The sequence below is a fragment of the Muscardinus avellanarius genome (genome assembly GCF_963383645.1).
Source record: "Muscardinus avellanarius genome assembly, chromosome: 18".
Classification (NCBI taxonomy): domain Eukaryota; kingdom Metazoa; phylum Chordata; class Mammalia; order Rodentia; family Gliridae; genus Muscardinus; species Muscardinus avellanarius.
The window spans coordinates 44,078,012-44,103,606 of record NC_137804.1 but is presented as its reverse complement, the minus strand read 5'-3'; the positions used below and the strand labels follow the sequence as shown (position 1 = coordinate 44,103,606).

Below are 25,595 nucleotides of genomic sequence, written 5' to 3'. Positions count from 1 at the left end.
GAAGAGTCTGGGCTGGAGAAGCCCAGGGCTGGGGTCAAAGGTGAGGGTGCTCTTGGAACTTTTGGGATTTAAAGTTCTAGTTTTTTTTCCTTTCCCTGTGGTCTCCTTTCTACCTCTCCTTATTTCTTTTATCCTATGCCATTTCCCCTTCTGAGCCTTTGATCCCTTATTCTTAAGGGGTAATGAAGGTCAAGCCATCCTCAGGAACTACTACAAGCTGATACCGGGCCTTGGCCCTCTCTAGCGAGGGACGGGATTCTCACCCGACGGATCTAAAGGGGACTTGGGAAGTCGAATTCTGCAGGCCAGGGAGCCGTCATCTTCCAGAGCCTGAAAGAGAACATCCGGTCACACGAGATACCAGCCTACAGCAATGAGAGAGTCCTGCGCGTAACATCATGGCTTAAAAGCTGAGAGGCTTTTTCCACCCAGGTCTTCCTGAGCACTGAGAGGCCAGTGGGCCATTGAAGGGGATGGAGAAGGAGGCAGTGGCCTTCCGCAGGCTAAGGCCTGCCTTCCTTGGTGACCTTGGCAGGCTTGGGTTCCAGGAAGCGTGAGGAGGGAAGCCTGGTGGCTGTCTCCACCTAGAGGCCCCCAAGACCCCCAAGTGCCCAGTGCTGCGGAGACCCAGGGAGACACGTCCTCAGGCCTGCAGGAGCATCCCAGAGCCAAAGTGAACTGCTCTCGGAGCACGTGGAGGGGAAGCAGGAGGGGCCAGCTGTGGCTGAAGACGCGAGAACGGGTGGACCACGAGTCTCCAGTGGTGTCCTGTGTTCCCAGCCCCCCCGGGCACAGGGGGCTGCAAAACAGTGCCCATCTGGGCACGGAGGGGGCGGTGGGGAACAGGCGCTCGCTTGGGAATAAAGCAGTGTCACCCCGCTGGAGTGACGACCAGGAGTCCTTTTTCTAATCTACTTTTGCTGTATTTTATTGGCGTGTTGCCGGACATCACACTAAGTTCACTGTAATGGAGCCTACGTGTGTACAGCGCTGGTGTGTTCGCTTCCCCTTTGCCCACCTGTGCATGAAGTTGGTAGTAATGCCTTCGGATATTGCCACGCACACGTGCAGCACTCTTGTTTCACCTTTGTGCTCCGAGCCATTTATGGAGACCCCGAGGTTCCCGTGGTGACCTGGGATTGTGCTGGGTGGCCCCAGCCCCGCAGTCCCCTCCATGTAGCTCTTCACCTTGTCGGGGCTATGGAGTCTCTAGGACCCATAGTGGTTTTGGTAGAAATATATATGGTCTATGCCAGGCACAGTGGCACATACTTGTCATCCCAGTATTTGGGAGGCTGAGACCCTGTTTCAAAATAAAAAATAGAAGCTGAGTGTGTTGGCACACGCTTGTGATCCCAGCATTTGGGAGGCTGAGACCAGAGGATCGTAGTTCGCGGACAGCCTCAGCTACTTAGTGAGGCCCTCTGCAACTCAGTGAGACCTGGTTTCAAAATAAAGAATAAAAAATAGGGCAGGGGTGTAGCTCAGAGGTCAAATGCCCCTGGGTTCCATCCCCAGACCTGCAAAAAAAATAAAATAAAAAGCAGGGCTTGAGGTGTAGCTCAGAGGTAGAATGCCCTGGTTCAATCCCCAGTTCCAAAAAAGGGATAAAAAACATGGGAAGCTGGGCGTGGTGGCGCACGCTTGTAATCCTCGCACTTGGGAGGCTAAGACAGGAGGATCGCACAGGTTCAAAGCCAGCCTCAGGCGGGGCGTGGTGGTGCACGCTTGTAATCCCCGCGCTTGGGAGGCAGAGACAGGAGGATCGCGCAGGTTCGAAGCCAGCCGCGCGTGCTGGCTTAGGAGACCCTGTTTCCAAATAAAAATGTAAAAATAGGTCTGGGAGTGTAGCCCGGAGGTAGAAGGGCTTCCAGGAATCCCAGTACTACCAAAAAAAAAAAAAAAAAAGCCAGCCTCAGCTACTTAGGCTTTCAGCAACTTAGTGAGACCCTGTTTCCAAATATAAAATAGGTCTGGGAGTATAGCTCGGAGGTAGGAACCCTTTGTGTTCCACCCCCAGTACCACAACAAAACATGGGTGTAAAGCAGGTGTACTCCGGCACCGCAGAGGTTGAGACAGAGTCAAAGTTTGAAGCCAGCCTGCAATAACGTAGACCTGATCTCACAATAAAAAGGCTGGGGTTAGCTCAGTGGTAGAGCGCCCTTGGCTCAATCCCCAGTGCCACGAGGAAGAAAAAGATGGGTCTCAAGGGTCACTTTCCCCCTTATGGTACTGAGGACTGGACCCAGGGCACTACCTCCAAGCCGTGCCCCTAGCCCTGTCTATTTTTTATTTGGAAACGGGTTGTTAGGCTGCTGATCTTGCTGCGTTGCCGAGGCTGGCCTTGAACCTTCAATCCTGAGATTACAGGTTTGTGCCACCACCTTGCCCAGCTCTTTTTTTTTTTTTTTTGCGGGTCTGGGGATGGAACCCAGGGACATTTGACCTCGGAGCTACACCTTTTGCCCTATTTTTTATTCTATATTTTGAAACAGGGATTCACTAAGTTGCGGATGGCCTCCCTAAGTAGCTGAGGCTGTCTGCGAACCCCAATCCTCCAGCCTCAGCCTCCCGATGCTGGGATTACAAGTGTGCGCCACCACGCCTGGCTTCAGCTCTTATTTCTTTAAGAAAAAGAATGGCTTGTACAAAATTGTGAAATAACGTCTGCCGTGCCCTGAAGAAGGATCTTAACGTGGGCTGCCCCATAGGTGTTGGCTGCAGGAGGCGGCCTTCCCCAAGATGGCACTGTGCGTGGGGTGGGTGGCTTCCAGGGAAGCACGGGACAAAGAATAAATCATCAAGAATAAGTCAATGGCTGCATGCCTGTAATCCCAGTACTTGGGAGGCTGAAACAGGAGGGTTGCAGGTTCTTAGCAAGACTTTTTTTTTTTTTTTGGTGGTACTGGGGGTGGAACCCAGGGGCTTTTCTACCTCCAGGCTATACTCCCAGATCTATTTGTATACTTTATTTGGAAATAGGGTGTCACTAAGTTGCTGAGAGCCTAAGTCGCAGAGGCTGGATTTGAACCTGTGTGATCCCCCTGTCCTCAGCCCCTAAGCACTGGGATTACAAGCGCGCCACCACGCCTGGCTAGCAAGACCCTGTTTTGCAATAAAAAGTGCTGAGGGTATAGGTCAGAGTTAGGATGCCCAGGGTTCAGTCCCTAGTACCAAAGTAAAGTGTGTGCGCCCTTGACCCTGATGTGTGCGATAAGAAGGGCACCTCACCCTTCATTCCCCAAGACCCCTGGAGCTCCTCTATCCAAGAGGAAACAACTGAGAACAGCGTGCCCCGGGCGCAGTGGCGCTCTGCCATGATCCCAGTGACTGGGAGGCTGAGGCCAGAGGCGCGAAGGTTCACGGCTAAGCCCGTGCGGTGACCGCTTGCAGTCCAGTGCTTGGGGGCCCGAGACAGGAGGATCGCGCAGGTTCAAAGCCAGCCTCGGCTGCTGAGTGAGGCCCTGCAACGTAGACCCTGTTTCCAAATGAAGTATAAAAGAGGTCGGAGTATAGGCCGGAGGGAGAAAGCCCCGGTTCCACCACCACCACCCCAGCCACCAAACAACAAAGTTGAAGGCCAGCCTCTGCGATGCAGGGACTTCTTTTCTCGGAGTGTGGAGTGTGGGCGGGCGTGGCCAGCGCCTGGGCTCGGTCCCTCGCAGGCAAGTGCTCGGCCAGTGTCGGCCCACTCGCTGCACAAAGGGGCAGGCTGGTGGCCACGTCACACGGGCGGGAGGGCCCCACGGCATCTTTGTGGTCTTTGTAAATTTGAAACATTTTCAGAAAGAGAGTAGCAATAAAAGAAAAGAAAGCAGGATGCAGCGGGCTTTCTGCTCTCTGGAGGTGCTACCTGGTGGAGAGGCCTCGGGGCCAGAGCCACGAAGGCTGCCCTGCCCGAGGACGCAGAGGCGCGGCTCCAGCCTCCCTCCTCCCTTCCCTGATGGTGACTGCAGGCCCTCTGGCCGCCACCAAACCCAGGGCTGGTCACCCCGTGGCGTCCTGCTGGTGGCTGGGGCACCTGTCAGCCTCATTTCCACGTGATTATGACCCCGACCCTGAGCAGGCTGTGGGGTGGCAGGTGAGTCCCGGAAGCTCGGGCAGGCCGCGGGCAGGGCGGGCTCAGCCGGCTTCCCCTGGCCTCCTCCCTTCTCAGTGTGGAGAGTTCAGGAAAGCGGGCCTGCCCAGCCCCGCACTGCCTTGGGCGTCGTGGCCAGCACCTGTGGGCCTGGATGGCAGCATTCCTCAGAATGCGCTCAAGTAGCACAGTACTAGTTTTGGGGATGTGGTGCTAGGTTGGAACCCCGGGGTATTCTGCCTCTGAGCCATACCCCAAGCTCTATTTTATTTTGAAACAAGGACTCACTAAGTTGTGGAGGGTCTCCCTAAGGTGCTGAGGCTGGCCTTGAATCGCAGTCCTCCTGTCTCAGCCTTCCAAGTATTGGGATTCCAGGCATGTTGCAACATCTGGCACATTATCACTTTCAACAGCTTTATGCCAGGTGTGGTGGCACATGCTTATAATCCCAGTACTTGGGAGGCTGAGAGGAGGATTGCTGATTCAAGGCTAGCTTCAGCAAGTAGTAAAGTTCTCATCAACCTAGCGAGATCATTTAAAATATATTTTAAATGACTTTATTTTGTAATGGGTTAAACACAGAGGTGCTTTACCACTGAGCTATGTTCCCAGCCATGTGGCTGAGGAGAGGTACTACGAACTGGACCCAGGCACACTCTACCTCCAAACTATACCCCAGCCCTATTTATTTCGAAACCAGACCTTCCTAGGTTGTTGAGAGCCCCACTAAGTTGCTGAGGCTGATCTTGAACCCATGGTCTTTCTGTCTCAACCTCTCAAGTACTGAGTGGGATTACAGATGTGTGCCACCTGGGCTGGCCCCAGCCATTTTTTTTTTTTTCTAATGTATTTTAAGATAGGGTTTGCTAAGTTGCCCAGGCTCGCCTTGAACTTGCAATCCTCCTGCCTCAGCCTCCCAAGTAACAGGGATGGCAGATGTGCACCACTGGTGCCCAGTTAACTAGTTTTAATGACTAAAGTTACCTGCATTTATTGAAAAGTGTACAAGTTTGCCACAGGTTAGGAAGTGTGCCCCCATCCGTGGTCCAGATGGCCGGGTGCCCCTGCTGGTGTGCCACCGTGGCCCTGGCAGCCACACACACCTGCCGGCCCTCCCCGCCCTCCCACCGCACTCTAGCTGGCTCACAGTGTCGCCTGCTCTCCACACAGGACACAGCCTGGGCTATGGCTTTGTGAACTACGTGACCGCAAAGGACGCCGAGAGAGCGATCAACACGCTGAACGGCCTGCGGCTGCAGTCAAAAACCATCAAGGTAAGGGGCCCCTGGCAGCCGCCCGGTCACTGTGCTGAGCGCTCCCTGTGGCCAGAGTGGCTGACTCCTGTGAGGCTCAGGCCGGGCCCAGCGGCTCCGAGGCAGACCCTGTAGAAGGCTCTCCGCCCCGGCCCCTGGGAGGCAGGGAGCAAAGGGCCGAGGTAGCCAGGGTCCAGGCGCATCCCGGTGACTGCGTTGCGCCACACTCCTGCCTGGTTCTCATGCAGCTTCTCAGCCCACCATGCAGCTACCCACCGATGAGGTTAGACCCCGGGCTCGGATGTTCTGCCTCTTACCATTGCCCCGCTCTCAACACAAGCGTTTCTGAGGAACACCTACCCTCCAGACCAAGGCAGCACGCGGCTCTCGGAAGTCTGGGCCTTCCAGGGTATCTGGGGGCCTTGGCCCTGTGTGTACTCGGTGCTGGCCGTCCCAGCTTTCCCCGGGGCTCCCAGTCTCCTCAGCCCCAAAGGCACGCACACCAGGTCAGGCCTGCCAGCCGGCATGGCGCTCCCAGACCTGGCCTTCCTGTCTCAGGCCTGCTTCGCCCTGTTCCGCCCCATGCGGCCCCACCCTCCCAAAGCCTGTGGCCAGCTCTACCTTTCTGCTGCCGTCTGTCTCCAGCCACAGCAGCACCCGCACTCCCGGCTCCAGCGTGGACATTCCTAGCCTTCCTCCCCCAGTCCACTCAGCCTCCACTGGACACCTGTTTGTGGAGCACTATTGTGTGCAGGCATGACCAGAGCAGATTCCGTGTCCATGTGGGGCTGCGGCCAGGGCTGCAGAGGCTGCAGACAGCAAGCAAGACCTAGGACAGCCTCCTTGGAAGGCAGGTGCTGTGGGGAGGACTTCAGTGGCAAATGAGGAGAAAGCGGTAGCACCGTGGAGGGCCTCCTAGGACCACGCAGGCCCTCCCAGCACACGCCAGCCCCTCGCCAGCATGTCCTGAACCTGCCTTGGATGGTGACTCTCCTGGCCTGGGCCCCGCCGCCTCCCCACCTGAGTCTGCTCCGGGCTGCACTGCACCTGGGACCAGCCTTTGCACCTGTCAGCCTGAGACACTACGGCCCTTCCCAAGCCTTCTCCCCACACCTGGCCTCTGGCAGCAGCGGGCAGCAACTGCACCCTGCACGCCAGGGTGGGCCTTCGCCAGGTGTTGCACACCTGGCGCTCACCTCTCGTTCCCAAGACATGCAGGATCATCTCTCGCTCTGACGCCACTGGAACGAGACTCCTGTGAGATTGTTCTGTTCACCCCACCCCAAGAGTAAGGAGCTCACAGCTGCCGCCCAAAGGCTCCCTGGAGTCCTGCACCTGCTCTGCTTCCTTGGAGTGTCTGATAGAGAGCCACTGAGGAGTAGTAAAGTACAGGACCCAGAGCCACGCAGGACACATGCCTGGAAACTCAGTACTTGGGACACTAAGGCAGGAAAATCGCAGGTTCGAGGCCAGCGCATGATAACATAGTAAGACCCTGTCTCAAAATTTCAAAAATAAAGCCAGGCATGGTGGCGCACGCTTATAATCCCAACATTCGGGAAGCTAAGACCAGAGGATCGCGGTTCACAGACAGCCTCAGCTACTTAGTGAGGCCCTCTGCAACCTAGTGAGACCCTGTTTCAAAAAATAAAATATAGAGCCAGGCGTGGTGGCTCATGCTTGTAATCCCAGCATTCGGGAGGCTGAGACTGGAGGATCACGGTTTGGGAACAGCCTCAGCTACTTACGGAGATGGGTTCCATCTCCAGTACCGCAAAAAAAAAAAAAAAAAAAAAAAAAAAAGAAAGAAAAGAAAAGAAAAGAAAGGAAAGAAGAGCCGGACGTGGTAGCCCACACTTGTCATCCCAGCATTCAGGAGGCTGAGACAGGAGGGTTGTGGTTCATAGACAGCCTCAGCTACTTAGTGTGGCCCTTTGCAATTCAGTGAGACCCTGTTTCAAAATAAAAAATTAAAAAATAGATCTGGGGGTATAGCTTGGAGTTAGAATACCCCTGGGTTCCATCCCCAGTACTACAAAAAAAAAAAAAAAAAAAAAAAAAAAAGGAAGGAAGAAAGGTAAGAATAAAATATAGAGCTGAGGGTATAGCTTGGAGGTAGAATGTCCCTGGGTTCCATCCCCAGCACCACACCAAAAAATTAATTAAATAATTAATTAAAAAATAACATAGGGCGGGTGTGGTGGCGTACCCTTGTAATCCCTGCACTTGGGAGGCTGAGACAGGAGGACTGCGCAGGTTTGAAGCCAGCCTCAGCTGGCTTACGAGACCCTGTTTCCAAATAAAATATAAAATAGGTCTGGGAGCGTAGCCCAGAGGTAGAAGGCCCCTGGGTTCCATCCCCAGTACCACCAAATAAATAAATAAATAAATAAATAAAATAGGGCTGGGGGTGTAGCTCAGTAGTAGAACACCCCTGGGTGAACACACACACACACACACACACACACACACACACACACGTTGTTCCTGAGATCACTATGGGATGGCTCTGAGAACTTCTTTTTGCCAGCCCACCAGGGAAGCCCGCTGACCTGGCTGGGGCTGGGCATTTCGAACCGAGACCGTGGTCTTTGTCCTGCCTGGCCGGGCCACAGGGCCTCTTACCCATAGGCAGGGTTCGTGGAGCAGCTGAGTCATGGGTGAGGAGTGCCTGGGCCCCAGTGGGAGCACGGCCCCACACCTTTTGGTCAGCACAGGTTCCCAGAGCCCTTTCCACCGCAGAGGCTGGTAGGGGTCACGTGTGTCCTGACCTTTCTTCCTGAGGAGGGACTTGATTGTTTCAGCCCTGCACTGCTCATCCTGGGCCTGAGGCGCTCCACGTCTTAGAAGCCTTCCCCCATTTGGGGAGGCCTTCACGTGCTCATTCCTCAGGCAGCCAGGCCTCTGTAGGGCAGAGCAGCTGTGTGTAAACATGCAAAAGACACACTTAGCCGGGCGTGGTGGCGCACACTTGTAATCCCCGCGCTTGGGAGGCTGAGACAGGAGGATCGCACAGGCTCGAAGCCAGCCGCAGCTACTTAGCGAGGCTCTCTGCAACTTAGTGAGACCCAGTTTCCAAATATGGTATAAAATAGGTCTCGGGGTATAGCCCGGAGGTTAGAAAAGCCTCCCTGGGTTCCACCCTCAGTACTACAAGGAAAGAAAAAGGCATGCTTGCTGGGCAGCCGGGTGGCACAGACCTGTGACTTCAGTACTTGGGAGGCTGAGATTGAAGTTATCACAAGTTCCAGGCCATCTTTAGCAACTTGGGAGACACCCAGCACCCTAGCAAGACTCTGTTTCAAAATAAAAATATGCCTCTAAGCTGGGCGTGGTGGCGCACACTTGTAATCCCAGAGCCTAAGGGGCTGAAACAGGAGGATTGAGCAGGTTAGAAGCCAGCCGCAGATACTTAGTGAGGCCCTTTACAACTCAGACCCTGTTTCAAAATAAAGTATTTTAAAAAAATAGGGCTGGGGGTGTTGCTGGGAGGTAGAATGCCGGGTTCTATTCCCAGTGCAAAAAAAAAAAATTATGCCTCTAAGCCGGGTGTGGTGGCGCATGCTTGTAATCCCAGCGCTTGGGAGGCTGAGACAGAAGGATCGCACAGGTTCAAAGCCAGCCTCAGCTATGAGTGAGGCTCTCAGCAACTTAGCCCTGTTCCTAAATAAAGTATTAAAATAGGTCTGGAAGAATAGCCCAAAGGTAGAAGAGCCTCTAGGTTCCACCCCCAGTACCGCCAAAAAAATGTCTCTACCATCGTGTACCCCATTAAGCTGTATGAATACAATACACCAATAAAAATTTTTAAATAATAGAAATAAGCTGGGTGTGGTGGCGCACGCTTGTAATCCCAGCATTTGGGAAGCTGAGACAGGAGGATGGCAGTTTGCGTGGAAAGCTTCAGCTACTTTTTGAGGCCCTCTACAACTTAGTGAGACCCTGTTTCAAAATAAAGAATAAAAAATAGGGCAGGGGATGTAGCTCAGAGGTCGAATGCCCCTGGGTTCCATCACCAGATCAGCAAAAAAAAAGAAGAGAAAAAGAAATTGAAAGAGACAAGCTGGGCATGGTGGCCCCACTTGTAATCCCAGTACTTGGAAGGCTGAGAAAGGAGGATCACAGGTTTGCAGCCAGCCACAGCTACTTAGTGAGGTTAGGGAGACCCTGTTTCAAAATAAAAAAGCCGGGCGTGGTGGCGCACGTTTGTAATCCCCGCGCTTGGGAGGCGGAGACAGGAGGATTACGCAGGTTTGAAGCCAGCCGTGCTGGCTTAAGAGACCCTGTTTCCAAATAAAAAAAGTATAAAAATAGGTCTGGGAGTGTAGTCCAGAGGTAGAAGGGCTTCCAGGAACCCCAGTATCACAAATAAATAAATAAATATTAATAAATAAAATAGCGCCGGAGGTGTAACTCAGAGGTAGAATGCCCCTGGGTTCAATCCCTGGTACTGCAATAAATAAATAATAAATGAATTAATTAATTAATGAAAGGGCTGGGGGTGTAGCTTAGAGGTAGAGAATGCCCCTGGGTTCAATCCCTAGTACTACAATAAGTAAAGCAGTGAATCAGTGAAGGGGCTGGGGGTGTGGCTTAGAGGTAGAATGTCTGGTATCAGTTCCCAGTACCAAGGAAAAGCAATGCAGATGTGGCATATGTGAATCTGTTCGTGTCCCCTCTTTGGAGTTGGTGTTATGAGAGGCGGCCCTTCCCCAGAGTCACTTGCCTTGGGCCTATGGAGTCTGGCTCTCAGAGGTAGCTCCCGTCACTGGCCCTCGTGGACACGATGGCCCTCGGGTGTCATCTTCCTCCAGCTCCCCCAGAGACCTGGTTTTTTTAACAGCTCCCCAATATGCTCTGGGTCCTCTGTCTTCAGAGTGGGCAGCCCCTCCATGCAGTACAATGAAAGCTATATCGGCCAGTGGGCACGGGAGCGCACACCTACCTGTCATCCCAGTGCTGGGAAAGCTGAGACAGGAGGATTGCAAACTCGAGGCCAGCCTCAGCAACTTAGCAAAACCATTTCAAGATATAAGCCATATCCGACACTTGTAATCCCAGTATTCAGGAGGCTGAGATAGGAGGATTGTGGTTGGTGGCCAGCCTCAGCTACTTAGGCCCTTTACAACTCAGTGAGACACTGCTTCAAAATAAAGAATAAAAAATAGGGCTAGGGTTGGAGGTAGAATGCTCTTGGGTTCCATCTCCAGTACTGCAAAATATATACAAATATATATAAGCCATATCTGGTGGTGCATGCCTGCAATCCCAATACCTAGGAGGCTAAGACAGGAAGTTTGGAGTTTTGAAGCCAATCCCAGCAATTTAGCTAGACTCTATTTCCAAATAAAAGGAATAGTAAAATAGGACCGGTAGAATAAGTAAAAAAAATAGTAAAATAGCTCAGAGGTAGAATGCCCTGGATTCAATCCCTAGTAAGTACGTACATACCTAAGTCCTTACAAGAATGAATGAAGCCGGCTGTGATGGCGCACACTTATAATCCCAGCATTCGGGAGGCTGAGACAGGAGGATCGCGGTTCACGGACAGCCTCAGCTATTTAGTGAGGCCCTCTGCAACTTAATGAGACCCTGTTTCAAAATAAAGAATAAAAAGAATAGGGCAGGGGGTATAAGTTCGGAGGTCGAATGCCCCTGGTTTCCAACCCCAGACCCGCAAGAAAAAAAAGAATGAATGAAACCAAATGTACAAGAGGGCTGAGGTGTGGCCAGCTCGGAGGCGGAATGCCCGCGTTCATTCTCTAGTACCGAAGAAGCGAGGCTGCCCGGGTGTGCTCTTGTTCCTCGCACAGACTTAGTGTTAGTGGGATCCACCGGCGTCCCCACGTGTGCCAGAGGCACTGAGTGTGCACAGGTCCCCAGCGAGACTGGGCTCCCTTCAGGCACCAGGGCTGTCCGTGGGCCCCCTGGACCCACACGCCTGCCGGCTGGCTCCAACTTGACTCCCAGGCCCTTCAGCATCCATGGCTCCTAGAACGGCGCTTAGAACTCAGAGCGTGATGGCAGTACTAAGATGGCACACGTCGATCCGGCCAGTGGAGACCCCAGGAGGGAGGCTCCTTGGCCCAGGAGCGGCCACCTGGAGGTGTCACACCTGGGAAGCCCGTGCTTCTCATTCTTAAGCAGGACCCAGTGAGTCATTGACCACGTGACTAGGCTGCTCCTTCAGCCCCTTCTCCACACCCCGCGAAGCTGCGCTGCTGCCTGTCTCTAAGCCCACCTGCCTCTGCGTGCTTGGCCTCCTGAGTGCCATTCCTCATCCTGAGCCTGGGATGGGACCAAGCGCTGGGTTTCCAAGAGCTCCAAAACCCAGAGACGCCAAGGGTGTTGGGACTCCCCACCAGGACCAGGACAGAGGGGTCCCAGGCAGCCGTTGCGGGAGGGGCCAGGTCCGCCGCAGGCCCTAGGGCCCAGGCTGTTGAGCACGCTGGGAGCCAAGTCGGCAGTGCCCGGCAAGCCCAAGGTCAGCCAGAGCTGGGTGTGGCTGCACAGGCCGGGAGTCCCAGCTGTCCTGGAGACTGAGGCCAGCCTGGGCAGCTCAACAAACTGTCAAAATAAAAAGGCTGAGGCTGGGCGTGGTGGTGCACGCTTGTAATCCCCGTGTTTGGGAGGCTGAGACAGGAGGATTGCACAGGTTCGAAGCCAGCCTCAGCTACTTAGTGAGACCCTGTTTCCAAGTAAAATATAAAAAAGGTCTGGGAGTATAGCCTGGAGATAGAAGGCCCCTGGGTTCCACTCCCAGTACCACCACCAAAAAAAAAAAAAAAAGCTGAGCCTGCATGCTAGTGCATGCCTATAATCCCAGTACAGAAGGGTTACAGGTTCAAAGTGTACCCCAGCAATTTATCTTTATGAAGACTCTGTTGAAAATAAAAATCTGATTGTGGCCGGGCGTGGTGGCGCACGCTTGTAATCTCTGCTTGGGAGGCAGAGACAGGAGGATTGCGCAGGTTCGAAGCCAGCCGCGCTGCCTTAAGAGACCCTGTTTCCAAATAAAAATATAAAATAGGTCTGGGAGTGTAGTCCGGAGGTAGAAGGGTTTCCAGGAACCCTGGTACCACAAAAAAAAAAAATAAATAAAATAAAAATCTAATTATGTAATTGTGGTGGCGCACGCTGGGAGGCTGAGACCGGACGACTGCAGATTTGTGGACAGCCTCAGCAAATAGCGAGACATCCTCATGGGACCCTGCTTCAAAACGAAAATGATAGGGCTGGGGTGTAGCTCGGAGGTAGGACACCCCTGAGTTGAATTCCCAGTGCCTCAGACAAGATAGAAGGAAAGAAGGAAGGTGGTCTGCCGGAGGCAGAGGGCTTGGCTGGGGGAGGCCCACGGGGCGCTTCGTAGAGGGCCTGCAGAGCCAGGGCGGCCGCACTGCGTGAGACCTGGGGCTGGCGTCCTGGGAAGTGCAGGCTGCTTCAAGGCCTGGGCTCCCCACACCAGCAGGGCCTGCCACCGGCCTGCACATCCAGCCCAGGACTGTGAGAAACCAGGAGGAGAGTGGCAGCGTCTGGATGGGCTCCCGGGAAATGCCCCGGGCAGCAGGTATTTACAAAGGGCCGCACTCCATCTCATCCTCTTCCGTTGTGTGGACCCAGCAGCGACCGCCGAGGCTTTCCCTGCGCCTCACGGGTCAGTTCGTTAAAATGCATGGTGGGCCAGCCAGGTTGTGATGGATGTGCCAAGCTGGTCAAGCAGGACTGGGGGCTGAGGTCCCTGGAAACCGTGTGGTCAGGGAAGACACTGAGGTATCTGCAGAGCTGCCCCCCCAGAGGCACTGGAAGGACCTACCCCAGGCCTCTCTGCACTTTCTGGACACCCCGCCTGCCTCTGCCTCAGCATCCCCACCCGTCCCCAGGGCCCAGCCCCCTCCTGAGACCCTGGGGTTGAGACTCGGTCATGTGGATTTGGGCTGGCATGGGGACAACGTTCAGCCCCTCGTGGGAGATTTCCTAGGAATGGAACAACGAGGGAACAGGTGTTGCCAGGGCTTAGCCAAGGGGGTGGCGGACTGGGATCCTGTGGTCGGTCTGCAGACATCGCAGGCTGGAGAGAAGAGAAATGTGGAGTTCTTGTTTCCTTGAAGATAGGTCTTGTCCTTTGCCGTGGGGGTTTTTCTCAGCATTTGGCTCCAAAAGGCCTGCAGTACAGTATTTGGAAGGCTGGGACAGGAGGGTCATGGGTTGAGGACAACCCCAGCATCGTAGCAACTCTGAGCAACCTGGTGATAGCTTGTTTCTTTTTTTTCTTTCTTTCTTCCTTCCTTCCTTTCTTTCTTTCTTTCTTTCTTTCTTTCTTTCTTTCTTTCTTTCTTTCTTTCTTTCTTTCTAGAGCCCAAGGGCATTCTACCTCTGAGCTACACCCCTGCCCTGTTTTTTATTCTTTATTTTGAAACAGGGCCTCACTAAGTAGCTGAGCCTGTCCACGAACTGTGATCCTCTGGTCTCAGCCTCCCAAATGGTGGGATTACAAATGTGCGCCACCACGCCCGTCTCCCTTTTTTTTTTTTTTTTTTTTTTTTATTCTTCATTTGGAAACAGGGTCTCACTGAGTTGTACAGGGCCTCACTAAGTAACAGGCTGGCTTCAAACCTGCGTAATCCTGTCTCAGCCTTCCAAATGCTGGGATTACAAGCATGTGCCACCATGCCCGGCTTTTTTTTTTTTTTTTTCTTTTCAGTATTGAGATTGAACCCAGGGGCATTTGACCTCCAAGCTACACACCTTGAAATAGGGTCTCACTAAGTCATGGAGGGTCCTCAGTTGCTGAGGTTGGCCCTGAACCTGCATCCTCCTGTCTCAGCCTCCCAAGTACTGGGATTCTAAGCATCTGCTACCACACACACAGCTTAATGCTCTGTTTCAAAACAAACAAACAGGCCGGGCGTGGTGGCGCACACTTATAATCCCCGCGCTTGGGAGGCAGAGACAGGAGGATCGTGCAGGTTCGAAGCCAGCCGCGGTCGCTGGCTTAGGAGAACCTGTTTCCAAATAAAAATGTAAAAATAGGTCTGGAAGTGTAGCCCGGAGGTAGAAGGGCTTCCAGGAACCCCAGTACCACCAAAAAGAAGAAGAAGAAGAAAATAAGACGGGCATGGTGGCGCACACTTGTAATCCCAGCATTCGGGAGGCTGAGACAGGAGGATTGCGGTTCACGGCCAGTCTCAGCTACTTAGTGAGGCCCTTTGCAACTCAGAGCCTGTTTCAAAAAAAAAAGAATAAAAAATAGCACTGGGGATATAACTCAGAGGAAGAATGAATGCCCCTGGGTTCCATCCCCAGGCCCGCAAAAAAAAAAAAAAAAAAAAAAAAAAAAGGGCTAAGATGCAGCTTGGAGGTAGAATGCCCTGGGTCCAGTCCCCAGTACCACACACACACACACACACACACACACACACACACACACACACACACACCTCTCAGTTCAGGGCCAGCCTGAACTCTGCTCCACTGGCACCAAGGTCACTCTGGAAGTGCCTGTGCCTGCTGCATCCTTCACTGAAAGCTGAGGGATGTCGCACAGCTTAGGAAGCCTCTGGGCTCCACCCTCAGTACCACACACACACACAAACCTGAGGAGCGTGGTGCACACTTGGAATACCAGTACTTAAGAGGCTGAGACAGGAGGAGCGCAGGTTCAAGGCCAGCCTTGGCAACGGAGCAAGCCCTTGGCAACTTAGTGAGACCCTGTTTCCAAGTAAGAAAGAAACTGGGCTGGGTGTGTGGCACACGCTTGTAATCTCAAGATTCGGGAGAGCCGGGCGTGGAGGCGCTCGCTTGTAATCCCAGCATTCGGGAGGCTGAGACCTGGAGGATTGTGGTTCGCGGACAGCCTCAGCTACTTAGTGAGGCCCTCTGCAACTCAGTGAGACCCGGTTTCAAAATAAAAAATAAAAATAGGGCAGGGGGTATAGTTCGGAGGTCGAATGCCCCTGGGTTCCATCCCCAGCCCTGCAAAAAAAAAAAAAAAAAAAAAATAGGGAAAGGGGTGTAGCTTGGAGGTCGAATGTACCCGGGGTTCCATCCCCAGATCCATACACACACACAAAAGCCAGTAAGCCAGTGCCTGGAGCAGGGAGGCTGCCCTCCTCCTCCAGTCATCCTGCTCAACAGATGTTGCCCTCAGCCAGGCTTTCTCTGAGGTCGGGTGAGGGGCCAAGGGTGTGCCCTCTGGCAGGGGAGATGCTCTGCAGGGCTGGCCGACTGCTGGCTAGACACTTTGGGCTTTAATGGAGAGGAACAGTGGAGAGGCCGTGGCCAGCTCCCACCCCAGTGGAGGGGCCGAGTATCTCCCGAGCTCCTGCCCCACAGGCTAAAACAAGGTGCCCCTGACGTGGGGCAGATGGGCCTCGCATCCTTCCTGCCCGGAGTCACCTGCAAGGATGTTGCTTCCTGGGGAATGGGCTCAGCAGATCTGTGTCCCCCAGAGAATGCTCTTTCTCCTGCACAGGTCTGCCCCTGGAGGGTGCCAGCCTCTGGGCTGCCACAAATCCTCTTGTGCCAGGCCATCCTCTAGAGAGAAAGGCCTCCTGCCAGCTGGTGTGGTGATGCACCTGCGAGGCTGGGACAGGAGGTTACAGGTTTGAGACCAGCCTCATCAACTTTCAGCAACCTAGCAAAACCTTGTTCAAAAACAACAAAAAGCTGGGTATTTAGCTTGGAAGCAGAATGTCCCTGGGTTCAGTCCTCATACCACAAAAAAAAAAAAAAGGAAGGAAGGAAGAGAAGGCTCCTGCCCCCCTCAGACCAGCATGGGCCCTGTTCCTCCTGGGCTGTGGGTCTGCACAGCCATCAGCCTCTGTGAGGAAAGCACTGAAGCCTCTCCTGCTGCCCCTCGGTGGCCTCTGCCCACTCCAGCCTGAGCATCTAATGCTCAACATTTACGTGATGGACTTGGGGGCCCAAAACTCATGGGGTCCTCCTAGACTTTTTTTTGTGGTACTGAGACTGGTACTGGGATTGATTGCAGGGGCAGTCTACCTCTGAGCTACACCCCCAGCCTGATTTTATTCTTTTATTTTGAAAGAGGATCTCACAAGTTGCCAGCTGACTGTGAACTGTGATCCTCCTGTCTCAGCCCCTCAGATACTGGGATTGCAAGCGTGTGCCACATGCCTGGCTTCCCGCTAGACCTCAGTGGAGCATGCTTTTTGGTGGCAGTCGTAGGTCCACTCGAGGGGCTCCCACACCCCAGGTCTCCACCTTTAGCACCTTGTTCACCTCAGAGAGGGTGGGAGGCGCCAGGCATGGTGGCGCGTGCCCGAAACCCAGTACTTCACAGGTTCAGGATAGCCTCAGCCACGCAGCAAGACTCTGCGTAACATAGTGAGACCCTGTTTCACAAACAAAGTAAAGAGGGCTCAGAGGTGGGATGCGCCTGGGCAGACCAGGCACCGAGGGAAACAAAGCGGGCGGGCGCACAAGCTGTGGCGCGGCAGGCTTCCGGCCTGGATCCCAGCCCTGCCGCCCCGGCTGGCAACCCGGTCACTCGCCTGGGCTGGGTGTCAGGCCCAGGTGAGAACCCGCAGCAGGGCTGGGTCCGGCCCGCCTGGCCGTGGTGAGCTGCCCAGGCGATGGCGAGGGAAGCGCCCCTCCCTCCCATGCACTTCTTCCCAGGCATCAGCTTCTCCAGCCCGGGCTTTGGCTCCTCCCCCTGCCTTGGCTGCGCCCCGCCCTGATTCTCAGAACTTGTGTGTTTTGAAGGTGTCCTATGCTCGGCCAAGCTCGGAGGTTATCAAAGACGCCAACCTGTACATCAGCGGGCTGCCCAGGGCCATGACCCAGAAGGACGTGGAGGACATGTTCTCCCGGTTTGGGCGGATCATCAACTCCCGGGTCCTTGTGGATCAGACCACAGGTATGCGGGTGGCCGGGGACAGGCAACGGGGCTGGATCTCCTAGAAAGGACAGGTTGCTGCCTGGTTCTGCCCCAAATGAGGGGACGGCGGTTCGGTTTGATAAGGTGGAGCAGGTACGCCGGCGCCGCTCCAGTGAGCCAGCATGCCCCGGCCTGCTGCGGGGTGGCCCGGGCCTCGCTCCGCCGCTGGCTCTGTCTCGTTGCTGAGGAGACATGGTTGGCTGTTGCGGTGATCCTCGTTGGGCTCCATGTTTGGGATGCCCCTTGGGGAGCACGCCCGAGGCTCTGGGCACGAGGGTAGCGAGTGCCCCTCACAGGCGGTCCTGGCCTCTTGGGCGCTCACACAGTGGGTCCCCAGGACCCCAGGCTGACCTACTCTGGCCCGTCATTCACCGAGTGTCTGGTACTCGTGGGCGAGGCGCTTGGCCAAGCTGGGTGGCCTCTCAACCAGCCCGCCCACAGCTCCAGCCGGAGGTGCCACCAGATGCAGCACAGTGCAGCCTCGCCTTCCCACCTCGGCCCCGTGGCCTTGACCCAGCGTCCCCCAGGAGAAGCGGCCAGCCCACTGCTCCGGCCCTCCCCAGGACGCGCCGCGTGTGTGGCGGGCGGGGAAGACGTCAGGCTGGCTCCGTGCCGCCCTTGGCAGTCAGGTCTCAAGTCGCAGGCTTGGGTTCTCGTGGGGACCTGTGGCCCGCCTGCAGGTGCCGGAGGATGTACCCTGCCCTTCCCTAGCAGGAGCAGGGCCAGGTACAGAGAGGGCTCCCAGTAGTGACTTGTTTTCTTTTGTGTGTGTGTTACTAGGGACAAAACCCAGGAACAGTCTTAACTCTGAGATAGACCTCCAGTCCTATTTTATGTATATGTATATATACATATATATGGTGGTTCGTTTTTTTTCTGAGTCTAGGGATGGAACCCAGGGGCATTTGATCTCTGAGCTACACCCCCTGCCCTGTTTTTTATTCTTACTTTGAAACAGGGTCCCGTGGAGTTGCGGAGGGCCTCACTAAGTAGCTGAGGTGCTCTGTGAACCACGATCCTCCAGTCTCGGCCTCCCGAATGCTGGGATGACAAGCATGTGCCACCAGACTGGGCCCTACTTTACATTTTATTCTGAAACCGTGCCACTAGGTTGCCGAGGCTTGCCTTGAATCTGCAGTCCTCCAGTCTCAGCCTCCCAAGCACTTACAGGCGTGGGCCACTCCGCCCGGTTCAGTTACCCTCTCGACAGACACTCGGGTCTCTTCCCCACGGTGCGGCTCACCGGCCTGAGGTTTATCTATCCCTCCTCCTCCCCAGTACAGAAGGACAGAGACAGAGAGAAAAGATAGGAAAAGACGGGTTCAGATGTCTGGGAATCTCACCAAAACATTTGGCGCCGAGACCGTGGCGCTCTTGCTTGCCAGGAGAGCCTGCAGCGGCGGTCTTCTAGGGCTCAGTGTTTGTTTTCTTTAACCCGTTCATTTGTTTTCCTGTTTGGTTTGAGCTTTTGTTCATTTCATTAGCTGGGTGTCCGTTGTGAACCGCAGTGGACCGACTTGACTTTTGCTTTTCAGTTTTACATGTCCTCACATTTTTTTCCCCCTAATTCCGTTTTTGTTGGTTTGTTAAAAAGGTTTGTCCAGAGGGGTTGCGTTTATCCGGTTTGACAAACGGTCGGAAGCAGAAGAGGCAATTACGAGTTTCAATGGTCATAAACCCCCAGGTTCCTCCGAGCCCATCACCGTGAAGTTCGCAGCTAACCCCAACCAGAACAAAAACGTGGCGCTCCTCTCGCAGCTCTACCACTCGCCCGCCAGGCGGTTCGGAGGCCCCGTGCATCACCAGGCGCAGAGGTTCAGGTGGGTCCCGAGCTTGGCGCTCCGGCCCTCGGGCTGCTGCTGGGCGACCGCTCACGCTGGGGAATGCTGGGGCGCCGGCCGGCCCCAGTGGACAGGCGCGTCTCAGGGTCACTCCTGGCTCTGCCCGCTGCCATGGAAAGCACATCTGTACGTAGCCTGGCCTGGCGACACACTCTTGGGATCCCAGTACATGGGAGGCTGAGATAGGAGGATCGCAGGTTCGAAGCCAGCCTCTGCAACTTAAGTGAGGCCACCTGCAACTTAGCGAGACCCTGTTTCAAAAAATAAAAAATAGGGCCGGGCGTGGTGGCGCACGCTTGTAATCCCCACGCTTGGGAGGCAGAGACAGGAGGATCGCGCAGGTTAGAGACCCTGTTTCCAAATTTAAAAAAATATAAAATAGGTCTGGGAGTGTAGCCCAGAGGTAGAAGGGCTTCCAGGAACCCCAGTACCACCACAAAATAAATAAATAAATAAATAAATAAATAAATAAATAAATAAATAAATAAATAAATTTAAAAAAAAGCCGGACATGGTGGCACATACTTGTAATTACAGGGAGGCTGAGACAGGAGGATTGCAGTTCTCAGACAGCCTCAGCTATTTAGTGAGGCCCTTTGCAACTCAGTGAGACCCTGTTTCAAAATAAAAAGAATAAAAAATAGGGCTAGGGGTGTAGCTTAGCGGTCGAATGCCCCTGGCTGGGTTCTATCCCTAGTACCACAAAGAATAAAAGAAAGAAAGAATAAAAAATATAGCTCAGAGGTAGAATGTTCCTGAGTTAAATCCCCAGTACCACAAATACAAAAAATAAATGAAGTTAAATAGGGCTGGGGTATCGCTCAGAAATAGAATACCCCAGCCGGGCATGGTGGTACATGCTTGCAATCCCAGAGAGTCTGAGACAGGAGGATCACAGGTTCGAAGCCAGCCTCAGCTACTTAGTGGGGCCTTCTACAACTTCCTGAAACTCTATTTCAAAATAATGAATGAAAAAGTAAGCTGGGCATGGTGGCACATGCTTGTAATCTCAGCATTCAGGAGGCCGAGACCGGAGGATCAGCCTCCGGTCTGATCCCCAGACCCACACACACACACACAAAAGAATAAAAAAGTAGTGCTAGGAGTATAGCCCAGAGGTGGAATGCCCCTGAATTCCATCCGCAGTACCACACACACACATGCACACAAAGGCCTGAGGTATGGCCCCGTGTGGAGTGTCCCTAAGTTCAGTCTTCCGTGCAAACTGTCCGAAGCCACCCAGCACCGTTGCCTTCATCACCGTGAAGGCCTGGCCACGGAGCAGCCTCTGACACCAGAGCCCAGGAGCCCAGGCCTCCTGCAGAGTGGCGTGGTTGTCACCGACCTTCTCACCCTCCCTCCAGGTTGAGGTCATCTCCGAATGGCTGTGACGCCTGGTATCACGGCACTGTTTCAGCAATGGTTTAGGAAATTAGAGCAAGAAAACAGTGCGCCTGGCTAGGACAGACGTGATTGTTTTTCTGGTATGTTCAGCCTGAGGTTGGTCAAGGCCCTGGATACAGAGGACCGGCCGTATTTCCATTGGGATGTTGTCTTTCCTTGAAATTGAAAACTGGCTCCGGGGAGGGCGGGGCGCAGGGTTCTAGTGCAAAGTCCGGTGACGTGAGTGAGCGTGCGTCCAGACGGCCTTCTGTGGCCTGGGCATGCGCAGCGAAGCGCCCTCCACCGCGCCTGCTCCTTGGTTGTGTTGGTGCCGGCGTGGAGCCGGGCCTTGAGCGTCCCGCAGCGGCTCCAAGCGGGCTGTCCCAGCCCCGTGCGGTCCTTGTTTTCTGTGGTACTGGGACTCATCCCAGGGGCACGCTACCTCAGAGTTACACCCCAGCCCTGTTTATGTTTTATTTTGAGACAGGGTCTCACTGAGTGGCGGAGGGCCTCCCCAAGTTGCTGAAGCTGGCTGCAAGCCTGTGGTCTTCCTGTCTCAGCTTCCCAGGTACTGGGATCACAAGTGTGTACCACTATGCCCAGGTTATCCAGACTCGGTTTGTTTGTTTGTTTGTCTTGGTACTGGGGATTGAGCCCAGGTGGCATTCTACCTCTGAGTTAAACCCAGTTCTATTTTTAAATTATTTTATTTTTTGTTTGTTTTGTTTTACGATACTGGAGATTTAATCCAGGGGCATTCTACCTCTGAGCTATATCCCCAGCCCTCTTTTTTATTCTTTATTTTGCAATAGGGTCTCATAAATTGCAAAGGTCCTCAGTAAGTAGCTGAGGCTGGCCGTGAACCTGTGATCCTTCTGCCTCAGCCTCCCAAATGCTGGGATTAAAAGCATGCACCACCACGCAGCTAAATTTTTTTATTTTGAATCAGCGTCTCACTAGGTCGCTGAGAGTCTCAGTACTAGCTGAGGCTGTCCTCGAAGCTGCAGTCCTCCTGTCTCAGCCTCCCAGGTGCTGGGGTGCCAGCCCCCGCCCCACCTCACACAGCCCATCAGGATGTGGAAATGCGCTTCTTCAGATGTTTGCTCAGTGGCCCCGATGTGGCGCAGCTCCACACACCTGCTTGTCTTTCCGTCTGAATATCACACACCTCTGCAGAGGAGGCCTGCAGGGCCAGCTCTCCTGAGCTCCTTCCTCTTTCTGTGCTGAGCACAGCCCTTGTTGCCAGGCTGCGCAGCACTGGGGCCACTGCTCCGGGGTGGCGGGTGCCCAGCCGAGGGGCCACTTTGCCTTCAATCAGGAGCCCAGACGCAGCTTCGCCCAGACCCTGAGGGCTATAGGTCTTCTCGTTCCCTGTGGCAAGCTTGGGGCTATGCTGCCCACTCCCACGCGTGCCAACTTGGCGCGTCCTCCTCGCGGTGGAGTCGCGCCCGAGTGCTCTGACACAGCCTGCTGCGGCCTCTTCACTAGGACAGTCTGGCAAGCCAGGCATGGCACTGGCCTGCCATCTCCTGCCCGGGAGGCTGAGACAGGAGGATAGCCCGTCCAGGGCGGCCTCAGCTACTTCGGCCTCTGCAACTTAGTGAGACACTATTTCAAAATAAAGAATAGACTGGGCGTGGTGGCGCACGCTTGTAATCCCCGCACTTGGGAGGCTGAGATAGGAGGATCACACAGGTTTGAAGCCAGCCTCAGCTACTTAGTGAGGCTCTCAGTAACTTAGTGAGACCCTGTTTCCAAAAATAGGTCTGGGAGTATAGCCCAGAGGTAGAAAAGCCCCTGGGTTCCACCCTCAGTACCAAAAAAAAAAAAAAAAAAAAAAATAGAGCTGACGGTGTAGCTTGGGGGTGGGATGCCCCAGGGTTCCATCCCCAGCACCAGTAAACAAAGAGACTAAAAAATAGAGCTCGGTGTAGCTCAGAGGCACCTGGGTTGCCCCTAGGTTCCATCCCCAGGACCGAAAAAAGAAAAGAATGCCCTTGGGTCAGTCTCCAGACACACACAAAAGAGAGTGACTGGGTCTGCGGCCCCAAGGCCCCACCGGGACCTGGGGTGACTGGGTGGGTCCCCAATGGAGGCGCGGTGTCACTGGGAGCTCCTGCAGGCCTGCTCCCACCTGAGTGGTCTGCGGGTAGCCCAGATTCCTGAGTGACTTGCTTTTTCTTTTCTTTTTTTTTTTTCTTTTTTTGTGGTACTGAAAATGGAACCCAGGGGCTTTCTACCTCCAAGTTACACGCCTAACCTTTAAAAAAATTTTTTATTTATTCATTTGTGGTGCTGAGGATGGAGCCCAGGGACATACTACCTCTGAGCTATACCCCAACAGCGTTTTTTTTTTTTTGGTGGTACTGGGGATGAAACCCTTCTCCAGGCTACAGTCCCAGGCCTATTTTATATTTTTATTTGGAAACAGGGTCTCTCAAGCCAGCGAGGCTGGCTTGGAGCCTGCAGGATCCTCCTGTCTCCGCCTCCCAAGCGCGGGGATGACAAGCGTGCCCATCACGCCTGGCTACCCAGCCCTTTTTATTTTTTATTTTTTTGTTTTGAAGCAGGATCTTGCTGGGTTGCGGAGAGTCTCCAAGTTGCTGAGGCTGGCCTTGAACCTGTGGTCCTCCTCAGCCGCCCATGTCCTGGGATTCTGGAGGGCGGCGTAGCTTCACTGATAGTGTTGTTGTCTCCTTTAATTTTTAATGCGGTATCCGTGTGTTTTCAGGCTTATTTTTTTAAACAGAAGTGGCGCTGTGGCAGAGGCTCTGTGTGTTGATCAGGTGTGGTGTGTGCGTTTGCTAGGGTCCCTCCTGGCCCCAGCCGCATCTCTTGACTTGGCAGTCCGCACTGGTTCAGCCCTGGCTGATCTTGGCCGGACGTCGGAACCAGCCCAGAGCTGTGGGAAAGAACTGTCCCTGAGCCCATCGCGGCCCTCCCGCGGCAGGCTCCGAGCGCGAACCCGGGCTGCCACCTTTGGCGAGGCGGTGTGGTGAGGGAGAGTACGAATGTGGAGAGAGCCCCCATTGCCACACGGTGCATGGGCAGGAGAGGCTCCGCAGGGACGGGTGCGCGCCACCCACAGGGCGCCTTCACCCTGCCCCCTGAGGGCACAGGAAGCCCCAGCACTGAAAGTGCGGGGCTGGCAGTGGTGGTGGCCCGTCACCCAGGGACCCGGGAGCTGGCTGGGGGCCACAAGCCTGAGGCCAGCCCGCGCAACTTAGCGAGACTGTCTCAGACCAAAATAAAATGGCAGGTGTGGGGGTGCATGCTTGTAATCCAGCATTTGGGAGGCTGAAACAGGAGGATCGTGGTTCGCGGCCAGCCTCAGCTACTTAGTGAGGCCCCCGCAACTCAGTGAGACCCGGTTTCACAATAAGGAATAAAAAATCAGGCTGGAAGTATAGCTCAGAGGTTGAATGCCCCTGGGTTCTACCCCAGTACCACAAAAAAAGAAAAGAAGGAATAAAGTAAAACAGCTGGGGATGTAGCTCCAGGGTGGAGCGCTCTGGGGCCAATCCCTAATGCGGTTATTGTTGTTATTATTATTTTATAATTTTATTTTACTTACAAATAAGTAAATAAAAAATAGAATTCACAATACCACAGGAACCACTAAAGAGCTCCCCCCAGCACAGAAGTGAGGGCGCTGCCATGAGCTGTTACTCATGGGGACCCAACCTGTGCTCCACTGCACTGAATAAAAACACAGGCCGGCCAGGCGTGGAGGCGCACACTTGTAACCCCAGCATTCTGGAGGCTGAGACCTGAGGATCGCGGTTCGCAGACAGCCTCAGCTGCTTAGGCCCTCTGCAACTCAGTGAGATCCTGTTTAAAAATAAAGAACAATGCCGGGCGTGGTGGCACATGCTTGTAATCCCCACGCTTGGGAGGCTGAGACAGGAGAATCACGGAGGTTTGAAGCCAGCCTTAGCTGGCTTAAGAGACCCTGTTTCCAAAGAAAATATAAAATAGGTCTGAGAGTGTAGCCCAGATGTAGAAGGCCCCTGGGTTCCATCCCCAGTACCACCAAAAAAAATAAAAATTAAAAATTAAAAAATAGGGCTAGGGGTGTAGCTTGGAGGTCAAACGCCCCTGGGTTCCATCCCCAGACCCACAACAAAAAAACAAGAAAACGCCAGCCGGCCGGGGTGGTACAAGCCTGCTGTCCTAGTCTGTGGGAGGCGGAGGCAGAGTGTTGCAGCTTCAAGGCCAGCTTTAGCAACCTAGTGAGACCCTATTCCAAAACAAAAGTAAACAGGGCTGGGTGTACCCTGGAGGTAGGTGCCGAGCGAGCGCTCCGAGGTCCTGGGTAAGCAGGCAGGCGCACGTGGCGGGCCCGCCGGCGCTCACTGACGCTGTGCTCCTCGCCAGGTTCTCCCCCATGGGCGTGGACCACATGAGCGGGCTGTCTGGCGTCAGCGTCCCGGGAGGCGCTTCTTCGGGCTGGTGCATCTTCATCTACAACCTGGGGCAGGACGCGGACGAGGGCATCCTCTGGCAGATGTTCGGCCCCTTTGGGGCCGTCACCAATGTGAAAGTAATCCGCGACTTCAACACCAACAAGTGCAAAGGGTTCGGCTTTGTGACCATGACAAACTACGAAGAGGCCGCCATGGCCATCGCCAGCCTGAACGGCTACCGCCTGGGGGACAAGATCTTACAGGTCTCCTTCAAGACCAACAAGTCCCACAAGTAACTCGTCATGCTCTTTCTTTTTTTTTTTTTTTTTTTTTTTGTACGGAATAGATAATTAAGAGTGAAGAAGTTGAAACTTTTTTGTTAGTGTACAACTCATTTTGCGCCAATTTTCACAAGTGTTTGTCTTAGTCTAAATGAGAAGTGAAAAGGTTTTTATACTCTGGGATGCAACCGACATGTTCAAATGTTTGAAATCCCACACTGTTAGACCAATTTTAAGTTTCTTAAGTTATTTCCTTTAAGATATATATGAAACAGAAACCTAAGTAGACTGCGTTGCCTAAGCCGGTGGTGATGAGGCCGAAGCCTGCTCGCTCCCGAGACTGTCTACCCCTCATCCCATTCGCTGCGTCCACCAACCGGATTAAAGGAAATAATCGTTCAGTGCTAGTTTCAACCGAGAGCTGTTAGGCCGAGCGCGCTTCCTTGCTGCTTC

General features: G+C 54.0%; 1 protein-coding gene across 2 annotated transcripts in view; it reads left to right on the top strand.

The window, feature by feature from the left end:
- Positions 1–25,157, top strand: part of ELAVL1 (ELAV like RNA binding protein 1) — a gene marked incomplete at both ends in the record, with an annotated part of 32,678 nt that extends 7,521 nt beyond the window's left edge. Inside the window, 4 exons of one of the 2 annotated variants that reach the window (XM_080715756.1) lie at positions 5,250–5,353; positions 17,057–17,210; positions 18,826–19,051; positions 24,833–25,157. In XM_080715756.1, coding sequence (XP_080571882.1) covers positions 5,250–5,353; positions 17,057–17,210; positions 18,826–19,051; positions 24,833–25,157 — 809 coding nt within the window. Of the gene's footprint in view, positions 1–5,249; positions 5,354–17,056; positions 17,211–18,825; positions 19,052–24,778 lie in introns of both variants that reach the window. The other variant, XM_080715755.1, reaches the window with a different exon arrangement.
- Positions 25,158–25,595: the final 438 nt, after the last annotated feature.